The sequence below is a fragment of the Ochlerotatus camptorhynchus genome, unplaced genomic scaffold, assembly GCF_037179485.1.
Source record: "Ochlerotatus camptorhynchus isolate MF236.1 unplaced genomic scaffold, CSIRO-AGI_Acam_v1.1 ptg000226l, whole genome shotgun sequence".
Taxonomy (NCBI): Eukaryota; Metazoa; Arthropoda; class Insecta; order Diptera; family Culicidae; genus Ochlerotatus; species Ochlerotatus camptorhynchus.
Window position 1 is genome coordinate 19,024 of NW_027040716.1, and position 16,906 is coordinate 35,929.

Sequence of the window (16,906 nt, forward strand, 5' to 3'; positions counted from 1 at the left end):
CCCTAAAGAGATAGAAGGATACTTTTTCCAGTAAAGTTGTAGAAATACTCAAAATATGAAACTTTGTTCAAGATATTAATTTTCTATTTTTAATAGTTTTGGAGATGTAGACCGTTTTCTATGGATGCTCCTTCAAATTCAGTTTTAATTATTTACCTTTTAAATAATAATTTTTCAAACTAATAACGATGCAGACAAATATAAACAAAGTGAAACATGAACAAATATGGACAGACAATAATTTAAAATATTTTAAGGTTTGCTTTAAATGTACATTATTTTTGTCATATTATTTTTTTTCCGATTAATTTTACATTACAGTGCAAGGACGCAATTTTAATTTTCTCATGTACTTAATAATTAATGCATATAACAATTGTAGAACCTAAGAATGAACAGCAAAAACATTTGAGTGTAGGGATCCACTTACCACCGATCAACATCATTACGATGCTGAAGATTTTCTCACTGATGGTGGTGGGCGACACATTTCCAAAACCTACCGACGTCAGACTAGTGAACGTGAAGTAGAGTGATGTTATGTACGCTTCACCGTGTGTTACGTTCGTTACAGGAATTTTCAACCGTTCGGCCAACGTATGAATCCATCCTAGGATATGGTGATGAAGAGAGTACGAGAAAAATGGCAAAATTAGCTGATTCATAAAATATGTATGGATGTGTGGTGAAAACGATTTAATACGTATCGGTGCGGTAAATGTTTTACTGGGTGTGGATCTATATATTTTATGCAACACTATCGTTATATGCTTTATTCTACTGGCTATATGATTATTAATAGCTAATTGCTAAGGCATCAACACCCTATTGAGGACCAGATCATAATTGATGAAGTAGTGTGTTCATCACGAACTCAATACAATACAAAATAGGGTTAGGGAAGATGCCTAAATGACGTAGCATTTGAGGGTGACCAGCCATGTAGAAAAATGTGCTACAATGGGGAGGGTGTCCAAAGATGGTGCTTCATCAATCGTAAACAAACATTTCACCATCTTTGTACCTGCTCCCCCTTGTAGCGTATTTTTCTACATTGATGATCACCCTAAAATGCTACTTGGTGCTTCATCAAACGTAAACAAATGTTTAAAATTGTTAAACACTAAACAATGTTAATGTTTAAATGACTATAACTAAGATGCAGGAAATTTTTTGCTTTGCTATTGTGAGATGCGCGCACGCTTAAGTGATAGAAAGAAGATTGATGACGATTTTGAAGATTTCCTGCAAAAAGGTGGATAGCGATGTAAGCAGATGGATATATATATGTAAGAGATTCGCTAGCGTAAGATTTTTCGACCATCTAAAATTGAGATTTGGATGTGTCGCACCCCTCGCTGGTCACCCTAAAATGCTTCGTCATTTATGCATCTTCCCTAAGAGTACTTCAGATGAGGATCTTGAAGCCGATTCTCTCGTGTGATGTAGAAAACATGATCACCAACTTTGGACTATAGATACTATAGATTCCATAGATAAGCTGTCAGGTAGTGTAGCCAAACGAGCATGACGTCATCATGATATTTTTTCAAAGGAAGTATTGTAATATTATAATTTATTTTCATTTCAGCATATTTTTAACTTGAAATGGAAGTGAATATTTTTCAACAATAAATGGAAACATTTAATTAATTGAGGACACAGTTTTAAGCACCAATCTCTAAATAGCAAGCGACTACAAATTCCTAAATAGCCATTGATTTATTTTACGGAAAACGGAGAATGAAATATTACACAAACATTTCCTTGATTCATTGTTGCAATGAATTGCTTGGCACTTTATTTTGAACTTTTAAGTACGAAACAAAACACAACAAAACTGCACAGCGAGAAGTTCTTTGATGGCATGACAATTTTCACCGATGCCAGTAAGAGCATTTATTTTTCATGGTTGCCAAAAATGGAATCTATAGTATCTATACTTTGGACTCACTAGCGTATTTTTCTACATGACTAGTCAGTGGTCACCCTAAAATGCTACGTTATTTATGCATCTTCTCTAAGAGTACTGCGGATGAGGATCCTGAAACCGATTCTCTCGTTCATCACAGTCGAAAACATGATGACGCTCGTAACATACAAGGGACAAGTAGCAACATGCAAACACAACAATCGAAATGTACACTATACACAGAAGTGTGCAAAGTATGCTAAGTCTTGTGAACGTTTCGATTAATAATCGATTATCTATGGCCGATGCCATAAAAGGTGCTGATAGCGGTCTAAACATGACGATTCCAGATGGAGGACCTGCTAACTTGGCTAAGGACTCAATCAGCGGCGAAATAGCCAAAAGTGCTTTCCAGCATTTGTCAAGAGTATAATTTGCAAGTGAAATATGGTTATCTTCAGCGGAAAATATTCATGCGGATTTTCCACAACTGTCTGAACTAGAACCTACGGGGGAACGACAACGGGCGAGGCTTCGAGTGTTGCTGCTGATTTTGCAGGTGATAAGGATCTCCTTTTTGGAGGAATCTTAAGATTGCGATTTGTCAGATCTCCGTGTGCAAGTAGTGGGCATCCAACATACTTCACAAAGCAACTCATACAAATCAACTGCTAAAGTCAAACGTCCCAGCTTATCGAAAAAAAAAAATGCAGAAAAAATGTAATCATGCCCTCAAGCAGCGTTGATGCACGATCCTACTCTAAAGTTATTATCAGACTAGCCAGTTTCTCTGTCGCAGTTTGTCTGCCACAGACTTGTCGCTGTCGCTGACTGTTGAAAATTTTCCTGACAACGTCATCACACTACCTACAGTTAAGTGACTCTGTGGACTGTGGACAGACAATATTTTTGCCATTTTCTTTGACTGTGACAGACTTTTTAAGTTTTGTACGCTGATTACACTGTAAAGACAGTGGGAACTATGTAAGCTATGATTAAATTGGAAGACAATCTGTGAGTTTGACGGAAGAGCGATTAAAGTTTAAAGAATTTGTTCCCAATTTGAGTGATAGAATGCTGGTTTAATGCAAAGTAAGGATTCCTTATTCGACCACTTACGAGTCTCCGTTCGACGATTACGTTTAGGAGTTTTTGGTCACTGCAATCGTTTATTTTCACGTCACTTATGACAACTACATGCTTTCTGATCCAAGCCAACAACAATGAACACTGAAAAAAAAACAAGCTGCCGAATATCTGCAACAGACAGGTTCTGCAGAATAGTTGCAGAAACTGACAAATTTGTCTGTACAGTCATCAATTTTTTTTTAAAGCTGGCTTTAGACAGGGCAAATCAATTGATCAAGTCAGTTGAATTCAACTGACTTGAACGCGAATTGAACGTGTAAACCATGCCATTAGACTGACTTGATCAACTCACTTGAATTGAAAAAAGGTGAACCAGACTCAACTTTTCAAGCCAATTGAATTCAACTGAGTTGATCATTTGACTTGCCTAGTCTAAGCCCTGCTTAACAAACCATGACCACACAGTCAAAGATAATCTGTACACTTTGACTGTACTCGGTTCGAAAGTCACAGATATTTTGACTGTCTGCAGACAACTGTTAACCGATTACATTAGAAGCCAAATAAAATGTGCAGGTTTGTACAGAAAAACTGGCTAGTCTGATCGTAGCAGGAAACAATAAATCGAAAGCAACACTGAAGCTGTTGTTTGGGCACACTGTTTTGTGCTGTGTGATAAAAATTGTTAGAAATAGGGTTAACTACCCCATTTCCGGCCTATTAAGCACAACCCACCCTTAGTCTTTCTTGATGTAGCGTAGTTTAGCACCAAACGGAATGTTATTATTACTGATGGCTTCTAAATGTATTTACCTTTCCGTACGTACCGTAAGATTTGATACAGAGAAACAAATTGTTGAGATATTGTAAAAAGTCTAACCCTGTTTTTTGACGCCAAACTCGGCCTACGGATTCTAAACTCGGCCTAACGCATTGAAACGCCAATGAATCCACTTCGGCCTATCGGACGCGTTCTTATTTACTTCGTTCGGTAGCATTTGAACTACCCAAGCAGCACACTTCGATCGAAATAAGCTGCTGAAACTTGATTGTGACTGGAATAAGTTGCACATAAGTAACCGCAATTGTTCAGTGACAAGTGTGCTGCTAGGGTAAAGTATCGTGCCAAAAGCATAATTTACCTGTTAACGCAGAAATCATGGATTTATTTGATGTTTTCTGCTTGATAGGCCCAAAATGGGCGCTTTGGCCGAAGTAGTTCTCTACCCTATATGAGTACAAAATCTGTTTTTCCCATAGTAATTCCCATGCAAACTTCAAGTGGTTTGTGCACTGTCAGGGTTAATTATTGCAAATTTTGAGATGACAAGATGATTTGAGAACTGTGGAGCGAAAGTTTCAAATTTTGCATCATTCAAATGGGTAACTATCCATCCAACCTTTATAAAATGTTTGTGTTCTCCAAAGCCTGTTGCTTTAAATATTGATGAAAAAAAAAAACAAAAAATAAAACTTTCATAATAATTGTAGCCTTATCTAGTTAAATGAAATGACCTTGAACTTCAACGGTTCAACTACTCTCATTACAAAAAATCCGTGCTTCCGTCCACATTGAAAGCAGCTCCAAAGAAGTTATGCTTATGCAATAAATCACTCCGCATAAGTTTCGTTCCGAGAACGGAAAGCGCATGCAGAATATAAACGTCACTTCAAGATTTAATTAAATGCACTTGAAATTTTAAGGCAGCATAGTTAAAATCCCCATCCGCAATGATTCCTACACTGCTGTGTGACAGTAATGTGACGTAAGCGCCAAAATCTAAATTGATCAGGATAATCTTTTTTTCTCTTCTGCCAAATCAATAGTTTTAAGCATAATTAACATCCTCATGCAAGAAGATTTCAGAAAAATAGCTGCTGCAAAAACGAGATTTCAAATCAACATTTTGCAACAAAGTGACGTTCGTAGAACATACTTCCCTATGATGAACAATGGTCTAAATTCAAGGTTTTTGACGTCGATAGGTGCTGTTTGATGCACTGAATATGAAAATGCTAAAAAAGAAAAAAAAGCCATACTGGCGTATACGTCACTTCGCTGTCACACGGCGGTACAAAATGCAGTGTAGATCGCTTCAAAAAAATAATAGCGCGTGATAAACGCAAGGCTACGAACTCTGGTCGTTTTTTTTCGGCTACCTTGAGGGAGTGCCAAGCAATTAGTTTCCGTTTCAATTATCGTGAGCCCGTGTAAGCTAACTAAACCGTTTAATCTATCGATTTCAGAAATTAATCGCGGAAAGAAGACCCTTTAAATACACACCAAGGACATCCATCGAGGCACAAATGATTTCACTTACCAATATCCCAGTCTTGCTCATTAACGAGTCTTTCTTTCTCTGCTATCACATACCAAATGCAAGCCAGCCAATGTGCAACTAAAGAGAAGCATAGCATCAACAACGTTAAAATCATAGCCGTATATTGCGAATATCTATCCATCTTTTGAAGCAATCGTGCCAGCCTTAATAATCGTGTTAATTTGACTAAATGAATGTGAGATTCCTGTGCGTGAAGATCGTAATTAAATAAACACGGGAAAATGCATAGAAAGGAAAAGAAAAAAAACTTAATTAGTATCATAGCTTCGAGTGAGGCTAATATCGGTGGTATAGGTAGTTGGAATATTACGCAAGGATGTTCATATCAAAGGGTAATATGTATGTAACTAAGAATGGTGTGACTTTCTCTTTCTCGGTGTTTGTGTAAATAGGCGAATCTGCATAATTGAATCATCAAATTCAGACAAGACATGGACTATAATTGTGTTATCTCTTACCTCTCCACTAATCACGTTACTAGCGTAGAGATGATCAAACGGCAGAGCGGCAAACAGGTCAACCATGAACCACCCTTTTAGATAGTTAACTGCTATACTTTTAGAATTTGATACAACCTCACCCTTGCGAGACACGTACGTTGTGCGAAAGTTCACTAGAATATCTGAAATGGCATTGAGAATAGATTAAATTATTTATTTTGCGGATATGTGTAGCGTGATGCGGTTGAATTTGCAGTTTCATTCGCAGAAATTAGTCAATCGGGGTATCGCTTCTGTGGATAAATTTTCATACAAATTGATCGCCCTCGCACAATATGTAGTAGGGTAACAATCGAGGTGCTAATTTACAATTTGTGATAGCTTTATGAACAGTGTGGCTGTGGGACCACGTCAATTAATACTTCTATACTTCCATGTATACTTTAATAAGGTTTTGTATTGATGTTTACTATACATAGATATATGGGGGATAATTGTAAAAAACGTAGCCCCGGAACAGAAGCACTATTTATGCGGCGTCTATAGATTACGTAACGTTTATAGGCGGGGGAGTTATAATCAAATTAAAAAATATTGAAAAAAAAAACTAAATTTCATGAAATGATAGGGGAAGGAGGGGGGGGGGGTTAAGAGCGTTACGCAATTATTAGAGGGAAGTAACTTTCCGCGATACGTTTTGCTACAAAGGGGGTGGAGGGGGTCGAAAATTTCGATTTTTAGCGTTACGTAGTTAATGGATACCGTCAACACAATACACATTTGAGTAGTTCGTGATTTTTTTTTAGCTAATTCTAGGATTTATCGTGCATAAGTTTTGATACATACTATGTACTAGAAGCGCTTCTTAACAAAACCCAGAAATAGTATTGAAGAACATTTGCAAACCGCAAATTGTAGTGAAATGGAACGAATATGTAGCTCTAAATGTTGTACTTACAGTTCCATCCCATCATACTAATTAATTAGTACGTCTACTTTGAACATATCTGATGATTCTGAACGATGACATAAAGGCATAATAAATTTTACGGGCTGTTTTGAGCATGGTAGGCTTTGATAATTAACTTTAAAAAGTGTCCAAATTTCGGTGCATTACGGCACTCGCATTTTTTTTTTTTTTTTGTGAAAATACAGATATTAATTTAAAAATGTACATACTGAATACAAGGAAATCATTAGGGTTAGACATTTTCACGCCTTCGCTGGGCATATAGTATCATTGTGCTTGCCACATATCATACACATTCGTGCATTGGTTAGAACAATGGAAGTGCATCTACAACACTAAGTTGAAAGCCGGTAAAACGCTCACATACCGCTCACAAACTGGCTCCAGTTCAGATGAACATTGTTAATTTAAACAAATGAATATGCATTCCCATGTTTTTTTTGGTGGGACATGCTTGGAGGATGTCTATATGGACCCTCCAGATTGGTCAACTGCATGAAATACAGTGTATCTCAAAATTGAGCGTACAGCTGTTCATACATTTTAGAAGGCAGCTCAATTTAAAAGATAGATTTCTGATTCTGATGTTTGGTTGCTGGCTAATTGAATAATTATCGGTTATCGGTATTGTATTGGGCTTAATAGGTTTAGTAAGTAAACAGTTAAAGGTATCTAAAAAAATCCTTTTTAAAAAAATGTAACATTGCTCTTTTGTAGTCATAATAAAGAGTTTTCATATGCCATCAGTTTGGCTCAAATCCGTCCACTACAAAAAAAAAACAGTTGAAAATCGAGCGTTTTACTGAAATTGTCCTATCTAGGCCCCTAGGCTCTGTCCAAAACTGTACCAATAAATTAATAAATACCGTATGCGTGATAATGTTTGCACCATTGAGCAATGTCAAAATTTTTTTTTTAAATTTCGTTTTCGAGTTTTTTTTATTTATTCTAAGGGGGATGTTTCTCAGAGTCTAAAACTATGTTAATCATCGATCGAGTTTCCACTTGCTGCAATTACGGCCTCCACACGCTACCGGAATGCACGGCAGGTTCTAATAATGTAGCCTGGATCAATTTCTCTCCAGGAACGGGTCAATGTTTGTCTGAGGCTTGCTGTACTCGGGTGGCGTTTAGAACAGGTCTTGGCCTTCATGACGCGCCATATTGAGTAATCCAGCGGATTGAGATCGGGGCTGGATGGCGGCCACATATCCTTCGCCCAGAACGGAAGATGTTCCTGCAACCACTACTGAGCGCGGTTCGAGGTGTGGCACGGAGCCCCATCTTGTTGAAATACAACATTTGGCTTCGGACCGTACTGTTCTTTGATCCACGGAAGAACATACTTACTTAAAATCCCGATGTAGACCTCCGTGTTGACCTTGTCGCCTTCTGGAATGAACACCGGGTCCATTTTTTTGCCATCGGTAGCCACCAATCCAAACACCGTAACGCTAGCAGGATGCTTGGTCAGATACACGTTCTTGTGCTCATCGGACACGTCTTTTACCAGAAGAGAACTAATATACCGGACAGTTCTGGAATTTTATACGGGATCGACGGTAAACATGCTCTCGTCGGTGAACAGGATTACCGGATTTTTTCCCTTAAGGAAGTTCAAGATTTTCTTGAATCGTTCGACTCGTAGCTCCCGGATGCGGTTGGTAATCATGTGAGATATTTCCGTGCCCTCGATTTCGCCCCGCAATCTTCCTTTACGATCTTCCGTGCCGTAAAGTCACTGATCCCGTGTTCCTTTGCAATTTTCCTTATTGAACGCACTGGATTCACCCGAATCTTCATGGATAGTTGTCCTTTCTTTTATCGGTCTAAAACCCTTTTGACGGTCCACCGGGACACTCCCACAACGATTAAAATGGTCTTTTTGCGCCATTGGCGCGTGGGACAAATCACGAATACGCTGCCACTTCGTCATGGTGCAACTGTCAAACTAAGTAAATCATTTTCTTTTATACACAGCCTACTACGGTATGAGCTATACACGGTTAGAAAAAAGTACTCAAAAGTAAGTTTGTTTCACTCATCTCGGCAGTGCAGGAACCCAAAAGTAGGTAAAGCGGGTCAAAATAGTTTTCATTTACTTGTGTGCAATTCGTATGGAATTTTGCACTCGCTTTCTACCCAAAAGTAAGTTAGTTGTACCCAAAAGTAGGTAAATATGATTATACTCAACGTTGGGTTCCCACACTTTACTACCCCTGTTGGGTGGTTTTGCTCCTCCGTTTTTGACAACATTAGAAGGAGAAAAGGAGACAAACTAGTCAATAGTAGGTAAAAGTGAACTGGCCGTTGGGTATTTTTTTCTTACCGTGTAGGTTACGTGCATGCAAAGAAAACCAAGGCATTGTATGCACAGGTGAAACGGGAACCTTATTTGTACGATGGTGTAAACATTATCACGTATACGGTAGTTGTTCAACCACCAACCAAGATTCCAAAAATCTTTTTATTTACAGTATATAAATAAATTTTCCGTAGGCTCAATGTTGAGGTGCACTGTAAATGTTAGCTGGTGGCGATTTAGATGTGTCGCAATGACGATAAAGTTTTCCGTGGAAAGTTTTATGGTATAGAGAATGTGTTTGCTCAAAATACTCTACACAATTAATCGTAAGCGCATGTGAATTCTATCTTTGTATGAGCATTCTGCAAAAATGCAGTAACATTTTTGAAAAATACAGCCAATGAAATATTTTTACTGTTCTTGCAATTCTTGGTCAAACCCGCATTAGAAATTTCTCTTGCATCCAATGTATGGTTTGATTTATTACATCCTCTGCATATGTTTCATACAACAAATGTAATGGCAGTTTTTTGCAATGGACTGTAGCGTATAAGCAAGTCTTTCCAGAATGCATATTTTTGTATAATACTTTTCAATGAAATTGGTGAAACGAACTTTTTCGAAGAATAAGCTAACATAAACACTACAACATTATTTAAAAAATCTTTGGCGACAACATTATAGAATCTGTTCATGTCGAGAAATATATCAAATTCTGCATACTTTCGGTGCAATAGAATCTTACATTTAATGGTTGGGTACATATTTTATCCAGGGTCCAGAGTTTTATACAAAGATCTAAAAACACGATCATCCGCTCCAGAAGCATAAACATATTTAAGTTCGAAATTAAAAAAAAATAAGCCGAAGATCCCAGAATTCTGATGAATTTGAGAGAATAAAGAGAGAAGAATTAGTAATTTCCATTTAATTCCACTACTTCAATTGCTTATCCTTGACAGATACGCGTATTTTGTCTACAATGTGCAGACTTCTTCAGTGTCACGTACTAATACTCAATTATCCCAGAATTATGCTAGGATCATTAATGTTTTGAAAAGTCCTATTTTTCTCAATTTGATATTAAAATATAATTATTGGATTCAGAAGATATCATGTTTTTTGTAGTATTTTGATCATGTCCATAATTAACACGTATGATTTAAATCTTATACTGCTTACAAAACACATAACAGACCCATGTGGAAGACACCATGCCGAAAAAAATGTTTTTTTTTTCTTTTTGAATTTTTAGCGAGAATTTCTTAACAAAACAGGTAATTTTTCGTGTTTTTTTTTCTATGGTGTGTCCGATTGGTTTGAAAACGGGAACAAGGGTAATAGTTAAAATTCACATGGGACATATGAATGTCACAATCACATACATTCATGGGTAGCAGAGCTTCCCAAAAATAAAATTATGTCTGGAATTATGAATTCTTTTCAAAGTTCGATAATCTGATCAAAACGAATGTAACCGGGATGTTGAAAAAATCAAGTCCGAAATCCTGAAATGTTTTCTCTAAGATTTTAAGAAAAACATAATTCTTGATGTGGCTAAAAAGTTCATCTTTCGCTTTCTCATATTGAGCCTAATTTCCTGTATACCCTTTAAATTTCTAATAAAAGGCGTCCCAAAAAGTATAAGCACAGTTTAATATTGGAATAAAACAACGTTATGCTAATGAACTCAAATTGTTATTTCATACTAGCTGAGTGTGACCGGCTTTGCTCGGGATTCAATATTAGCTTTTATGCGCGAATTAATAAAAGCATGCTATATTTCTCTGTTTCATTTGTATGGGAGCCCCCCTTACAGAGGGTGAGGGGTCTCCAACCATCATAAAAACCTTTCCTGGCCCCAAAAACCCCTTCATACAAATTTTCACGCCGATCGGTTCAGTAGTTTCCGAGTCTATAAGGATCAGACATACAGGTAGAAATTCATTTATATTTATATACCTATATATAGATATATGTTCTCTATAGAATTCTCTTTCAATTAGTAGATAATAATCCACAGTTCTTTAATTGTATGCCAAGGAGCGAACTTTTGATCTGACGCTGCCCATGAGCATTAGCACAGTTTTCTTGGTGATAATAATGACCAATTTTGCCCAGTCTTTTTCAAATTCTTCAATTGAATTCAGTGCTTTTAAGTGTTTCCGTAGATATCCTTTGGAAAGGACCCAAAAAGTTTCGATTAGCCGAGCCTCCGGACAATTCGAAGGATTCATCTCTTTTGGCAAGTATTGCACATTGTTTGCTTTTTACCAAGCTACCGTGTCTTTCGAGTAGTACATTGACGCCAAATCGGTCCAAAATATTACTGGGCCGTTGACGGATCATGGGTCGCAAACGCCGATTCAAACACTCCCGAACGTAAATTTTAATGTTCATCTTCTCCTTCGTCATAAATGGCTTTGAAAACTTGCCACACTCACATATCGCTTGCCAAACCATGACCTTCTTACCAAAATTTTCGGAAAAAATTATTTATCGGCATTTTCAACTTCCTGACCATGACAGACTGTGTAGCCTCCCAGAAGCGTTTTTTAGTCAAATTTGACGTATGTTTCATCATCCATGATAACACACGCCAATTTTCCACACAGCAGACTATCATGTAGCATCCGAGCCTTTGGTTTGACTGATGCAGCTTGTTTCTGACTCGATTTTTGTTCTTCTGCTTCTTGATGGTTTTTAGCCCGTGCCTTGCCTTGATACGTTGAACGTTACTCCTCGATGTTCTCAGTGTTTTAGCCAAATCTCAGACAGAGGCACTTTTCGTATTGACGAAAGCTTGGCTGATCTTCCGGTTCAGATTTTGGTGTGTCCTCGAAGGTAACTTCTTCACCGAACTTTCGGATGGCGGTTCGGACTGCTCCGATACTTACTTTCTCCATTTTCGCCAACTTCCTTACTGATAGGTTGGGAATAGTGCACCTGAGCTATTCCGGAAAAATACCTCAAATTTTGATGAGTTTGTAAAAAATGCACTTTGCGCACTCAAACTTGTTGAGCAATAAGTAAACAACAACACACATCGATGGACAGCTGATAAACTTCATCGGGATAGAAGCGTGTTGAAAGTGTGCCTACACAAAGAAAAAAAAACCGTAAATTTAAGTTCTTTTTGCTTAATTTTGAGTTTTGCATCCCACTCTCACTTTTTGTTGTTGTCAAAAACGGAACGAGAGATTCGACTTTTTCATGACTATCGTTTAATAAGCTACTTGTGAGTATATGAGATACTCTCAAATTTGAGTCAATTGAACTTAATTTTGGGTGGAAAATACTCACGAGTAAGTAATTATTTTTTGCCGTAGTCAAATGTAAACTACTATAAGCGGTTTACTGAAAATTAGCTTATTGAACGGAACATGGGAGATGAGTGAAAAGAACTTAATTTTGGGTAATTTTTCGGTTCCGTGTACACTTTCTGGGAAGCCCTATTATAGTATTGGCTGTATTGGTTACACACAATTTACAGTCACAAGTGAGCGTCATTTTTTTATGTTAATATGTTTTTTTTTTTTAATATGTTTACGATTCAAATCTCAAAGAGGATTTCTCCCTTCGTTCAGGCCATCAGTAAAATTTCTTACAAACAATGAAAAAGCTTAATTTAGCTTTTCTTCATTCTTTCAAAATAGGAAAAGATCAATAACTTTGCTTTAATACAGGTATTTAAAATATTGCATAAAATATCCGTAATTTTCTACAAAATCCATATTTTCTTGTGACCCACTTTAAAGCATCCCAGTGAACTTAATCATGATATATTTATGTATGCATAGTACAATGTTTGCTTTTCAACCCAAAACGGCGTTAGTCTATGAAAATGCAGATCAAAGTTGTGTTTGCGTTCCAAGGCAGAACAAACCGTCGCGTCGCTTTTGTCCCGAATGCTTCCAGCGAAATTGAACAGAGATGTTTCATCCCAACCCAATCCCTTTTATCTTCTACGGCATACTCACCAACAATAAATAAAGCCTCAACGATAACATCGGATGCCACAGTCAAACGATCAATTGTAACGAAAGCAGCGTTGTAAGGTACGGCAACGGCGACGTAGAATGTGGCCACTAAAATCAACCAGTCCCAACAACCCCTGAACATTCCGTAGTGCGACAGAATAAAACGTGATTTCTTTAAGGCTTGCGTCTTATATTCAGGTAGTGGAGCTTCGCTAGAATGTAATATATTCTAATAAAAGTACAAAAAAGGGACACACAATAATGGAAAAAAGAAAAAGAAAGGCAAAATATGAGATTAGACCATGATCCTATCACGATGAGGTACTATGGGAGTAGCTCTTTTGTCCGCTAGACTATCAATATAATATTTTTGGAGCGAATGGTTCCGGAGCGGAAACGGTTTTGCTTCGCTTCCCCTGATGTACTTACACTATTAAGTTTCATTTTAGTCTTCATTTTTTCCGGCTTATAATGGCCGGAAAGCTGATATAGCACCGCTCGCGAACGTCGCCGGCCCATGTTTACTCCCGGAGGTATTTCCAAATTCTCATCCTCCGCTCCATCGTCTGCAAGCAAAGAGGTTTCAGCTGATCGAAATCGTGCTCCCAATAAAGCGGCTAAAATTACCATTGTACAAAAATGTAGGAGAGAATGGATTGATTAAAAATACATCGAGATGCGGAAGAAAAGGAGGCAACAGTTGTTTTACTAGAATTGTGAAGAAAGAAAAAAGTATGCTATAAAACTATGTATTTGAGTAATCTGTCATTGCTTGCATTGATAAGGGTGACGCTGTTGAAAGTGGTTCGTGATTCAATATTCGTGAGAAAAATAAAACAAGATTAGAGGTATATTCATCTTACTGTGGAATGATAACACATAGCAATTCTACTACAATGTACTATACTACATTCTATTTAACTTTAAACAACAAATATATGTTTGAGTTGTTGGTGGATTCTTTACGTCTTCTGCTGATGCTTATTTCAAATGACATGAAGAAAAAGTGAATAAATTAATGCGAGTAATGCGGGCCTTGCGAAGTGGTTAGCATACATGCCTCTCACGCCGATGGTCAAATGTTTAAAAATGTTCCCAGGACAGTGTCACCATTCTCTAAATGTTTAGTGACTATAATAAAACAAACGACAATTCAATTTGATACACCGCATTCATGAGATTTTACTCCTTTCTGATTTTGATTATATCCATAGAGGTATTAGAATCATGCACATTGGCATTGACTTAGACACACAATATGATGTTTATAATAGTTTTTGGAATTTCATGTGAATTGATGGTGAGTAGGGTGGGTCGAAATTTATATGGCGGATCACAACCCCCGGCTCTGCTCTTTTTGATTCGTATTGGGATGCCCAGCAACTGTGCCCTATTTTAATGCATTCATTTTCAATCCGGATTACCGGGAGAGCTTTAAAATGTGTACGGAAATATGTATGGGAAACAAAACAAAACTATTCATTTGCTTGAAAATATTTCAAAAACTGCTCAATTTTCTTGAGACTTGAGACATAGATTGAGAAAACTATTCAAAACAACTACGTCGATGACTGCAAATCGATTCGACTTCTGTACAAAAAGTTACTATCGTTTTACTGTCGCTCTGTTTCTCCGGGGATACCTACAAAGAAAAAATGACTATACATAAAAAAAACTTTTTGCACAGATGTCGAATCTCTTTGCGTTCTTCAACGAAGCTGTTCTGCATAGTTTTCTAAATCTAAACAATTGAACAGTTTCGGACCGTTTCCAATTCATTTTCCCATACAAATCATAAAGCTCTCCCGCAACTCCAGATTATAACTAACTGCGTTCAAATTTGGCAAATTTGTTGGGGAACTCAATACAAATCGATAGAGTTGTAGAGGAGTAGAGGGTTGTTAAGTTGACCCACAGACAAACAGACGTACCTCTTTGAAAAAGTTTTTCTTGAAAACAACCTATCTCAAAACATAGAACCTCTGTAACGACATTTCTTGGACTTCTCGCGGAAAACAAACTTGCTCGCTAGCTCGCAAACAATATTGTATACAAGTTCTATAGAATATATAGAAACGTCAAAGTGATCCGATGCTAGCGCTGTGGTGAGTAGTTCGCGGAAATCATAATATTCAAATCAACCGTTAAATGTGTGAACAAAGATACACAATGAAGCGTTACGTCTGTTTGTCTGTGCTTCTGGTGAGTTTAAGCCCATGTCAAATTCTGGACATACAGTGTATCTCAAAATTGAGCGTACAGATGTACTTAAATTTTATAAAAATTAGCTTTAAAAGCACAATTTAAAGAGATACGTGTCTGAATTTCTGACTGCTGAATCATCATAAATTTATCAATTATTGCAGTGTTGGGCTTATTTGGTTGCGTTTATTAAAAGTAAGAGCTTTTTGAGAAATACGCCTTTTCCTCGAAAAACCTTAACATCATGAAAAACAATAAACTGAACTTTTTTTAAATTTTGCTTATTTTTAGTCATAATAAAGATCATTAATACACCACTATTTTTTTTTCGAAAATTCATCCACTAGGTAAAAAGATGAAAATCGTGCGTTTTACTAAAATAAATCTTACTTCATACAGCATATTCCAATAAAGTCTAAAACTAAAACGATAAATCAATAAACATCTGGTTAACCACCAGCCACGATTTAAAAAAAAATATCTATTGAGAATATTTCAAAAAAAATGCTCCATTAGGGTGTACGCTCAATTTTGTGATACACTGTAGCTCGGCAGACGGAATCGAATACTTATCTAGTCGTTATTATCCTCCCAATATTTGAAACTGTCCTGATCTGATTTTAAATCAAAAGTGCTGTTGGAAGCTAAATCGTTAACTTGAACACCGCTACTCTCATTTAGCATTTATCGAAGGCATAATCTTCAATTTTATTATATTAGGCAATCGTAAACTCTTTAATGAACACAACACAGTACATCTTCATTTGCATAATGAAGATGTACTGTGTTGTGTTCATTAAAGAGTTTACGATTGCCTAATATAATAAAATTGATCTTTTTCGAAAATGAAACTCATGAATAGTTTCTTCTTAAATTCAATCAATAATTTTAAGAGTTTGTTTTGTTATGTGTATGAAAAGTATTCTACTTTCAGTGTACTTCAATATTATTATTACGAAGAAATGTACGATCGATAAGTTTTTCTAAGGTTTCTGTTGCAAATTTATCTCTAACACACTGCCTATAAGGAGTTTAAAATAGAACACATCGCTACTTATACCCTACTTAGTACCTTTACTCTAAATATAAATTTCAAAGCGTTCAAATTACAAAGGCAAGCATTGAATGACATCAAGTAGCATGAAATATTTCAACCACCACTTACCACTATCGCACTCATCCGACATTGACATCTCAGACATTTTCGCCGTCGTAACATCCTTGTGGGAGGCAAGGAAAAGCACCACCTCACGTTTTTCATTCTTGATTGGCACGATATCCAACAAGCACCAAAACGGTGTACCTGGTGATTAGATAAGAGATGAAATTTGCGTGATTGGATTAATTCTAGCTGCTGCTTTTAATTAACTTTTACATGAAACATTTTATTCGGAAACTAGCATAGGAAAATTGAGCCCCAACCACAAATAAAAAATAAAGAAAAACAATCCAAAATGCACCAATACGAAATTTACGTTTTGGCGCGAAGTGGTTGTGAAACCTATCATACTTGCAAACAGCAATAAATTATTTCATCCACATTAATCATGCCTCACCCAAGCTGAGGTGAAGGTTAAACATAGTCACGAAATGAAAACAACACGGTGAAAAACGCCGCTAGGCATGGTGTACTACTTCGTAAAGTATTTCTCTGTCCGGTTTAAAC

The 16,906-nt window shown here is 36.8% G+C and overlaps 1 protein-coding gene across 1 annotated transcript in view; it reads right to left on the reverse strand.

The window, feature by feature from the left end:
* The window catches only part of Elk (Eag-like K[+] channel), a gene marked incomplete at its 3' end in the record, with an annotated part of 56,998 nt that overhangs the window by 18,992 nt on the left and 21,100 nt on the right, over positions 1-16,906 (reverse strand). The window contains exons 5-11 of the mRNA XM_065225319.1: positions 16,406-16,543; positions 13,666-13,746; positions 13,468-13,604; positions 13,039-13,267; positions 5,802-5,965; positions 5,323-5,527; positions 431-610 (exon numbers count right to left, since the gene is read on the reverse strand). Coding sequence (XP_065081391.1) covers positions 431-610; positions 5,323-5,527; positions 5,802-5,965; positions 13,039-13,267; positions 13,468-13,604; positions 13,666-13,746; positions 16,406-16,543 — 1,134 coding nt within the window. The remainder of the gene's footprint in view (positions 1-430; positions 611-5,322; positions 5,528-5,801; positions 5,966-13,038; positions 13,268-13,467; positions 13,605-13,665; positions 13,747-16,405; positions 16,544-16,906) is intronic.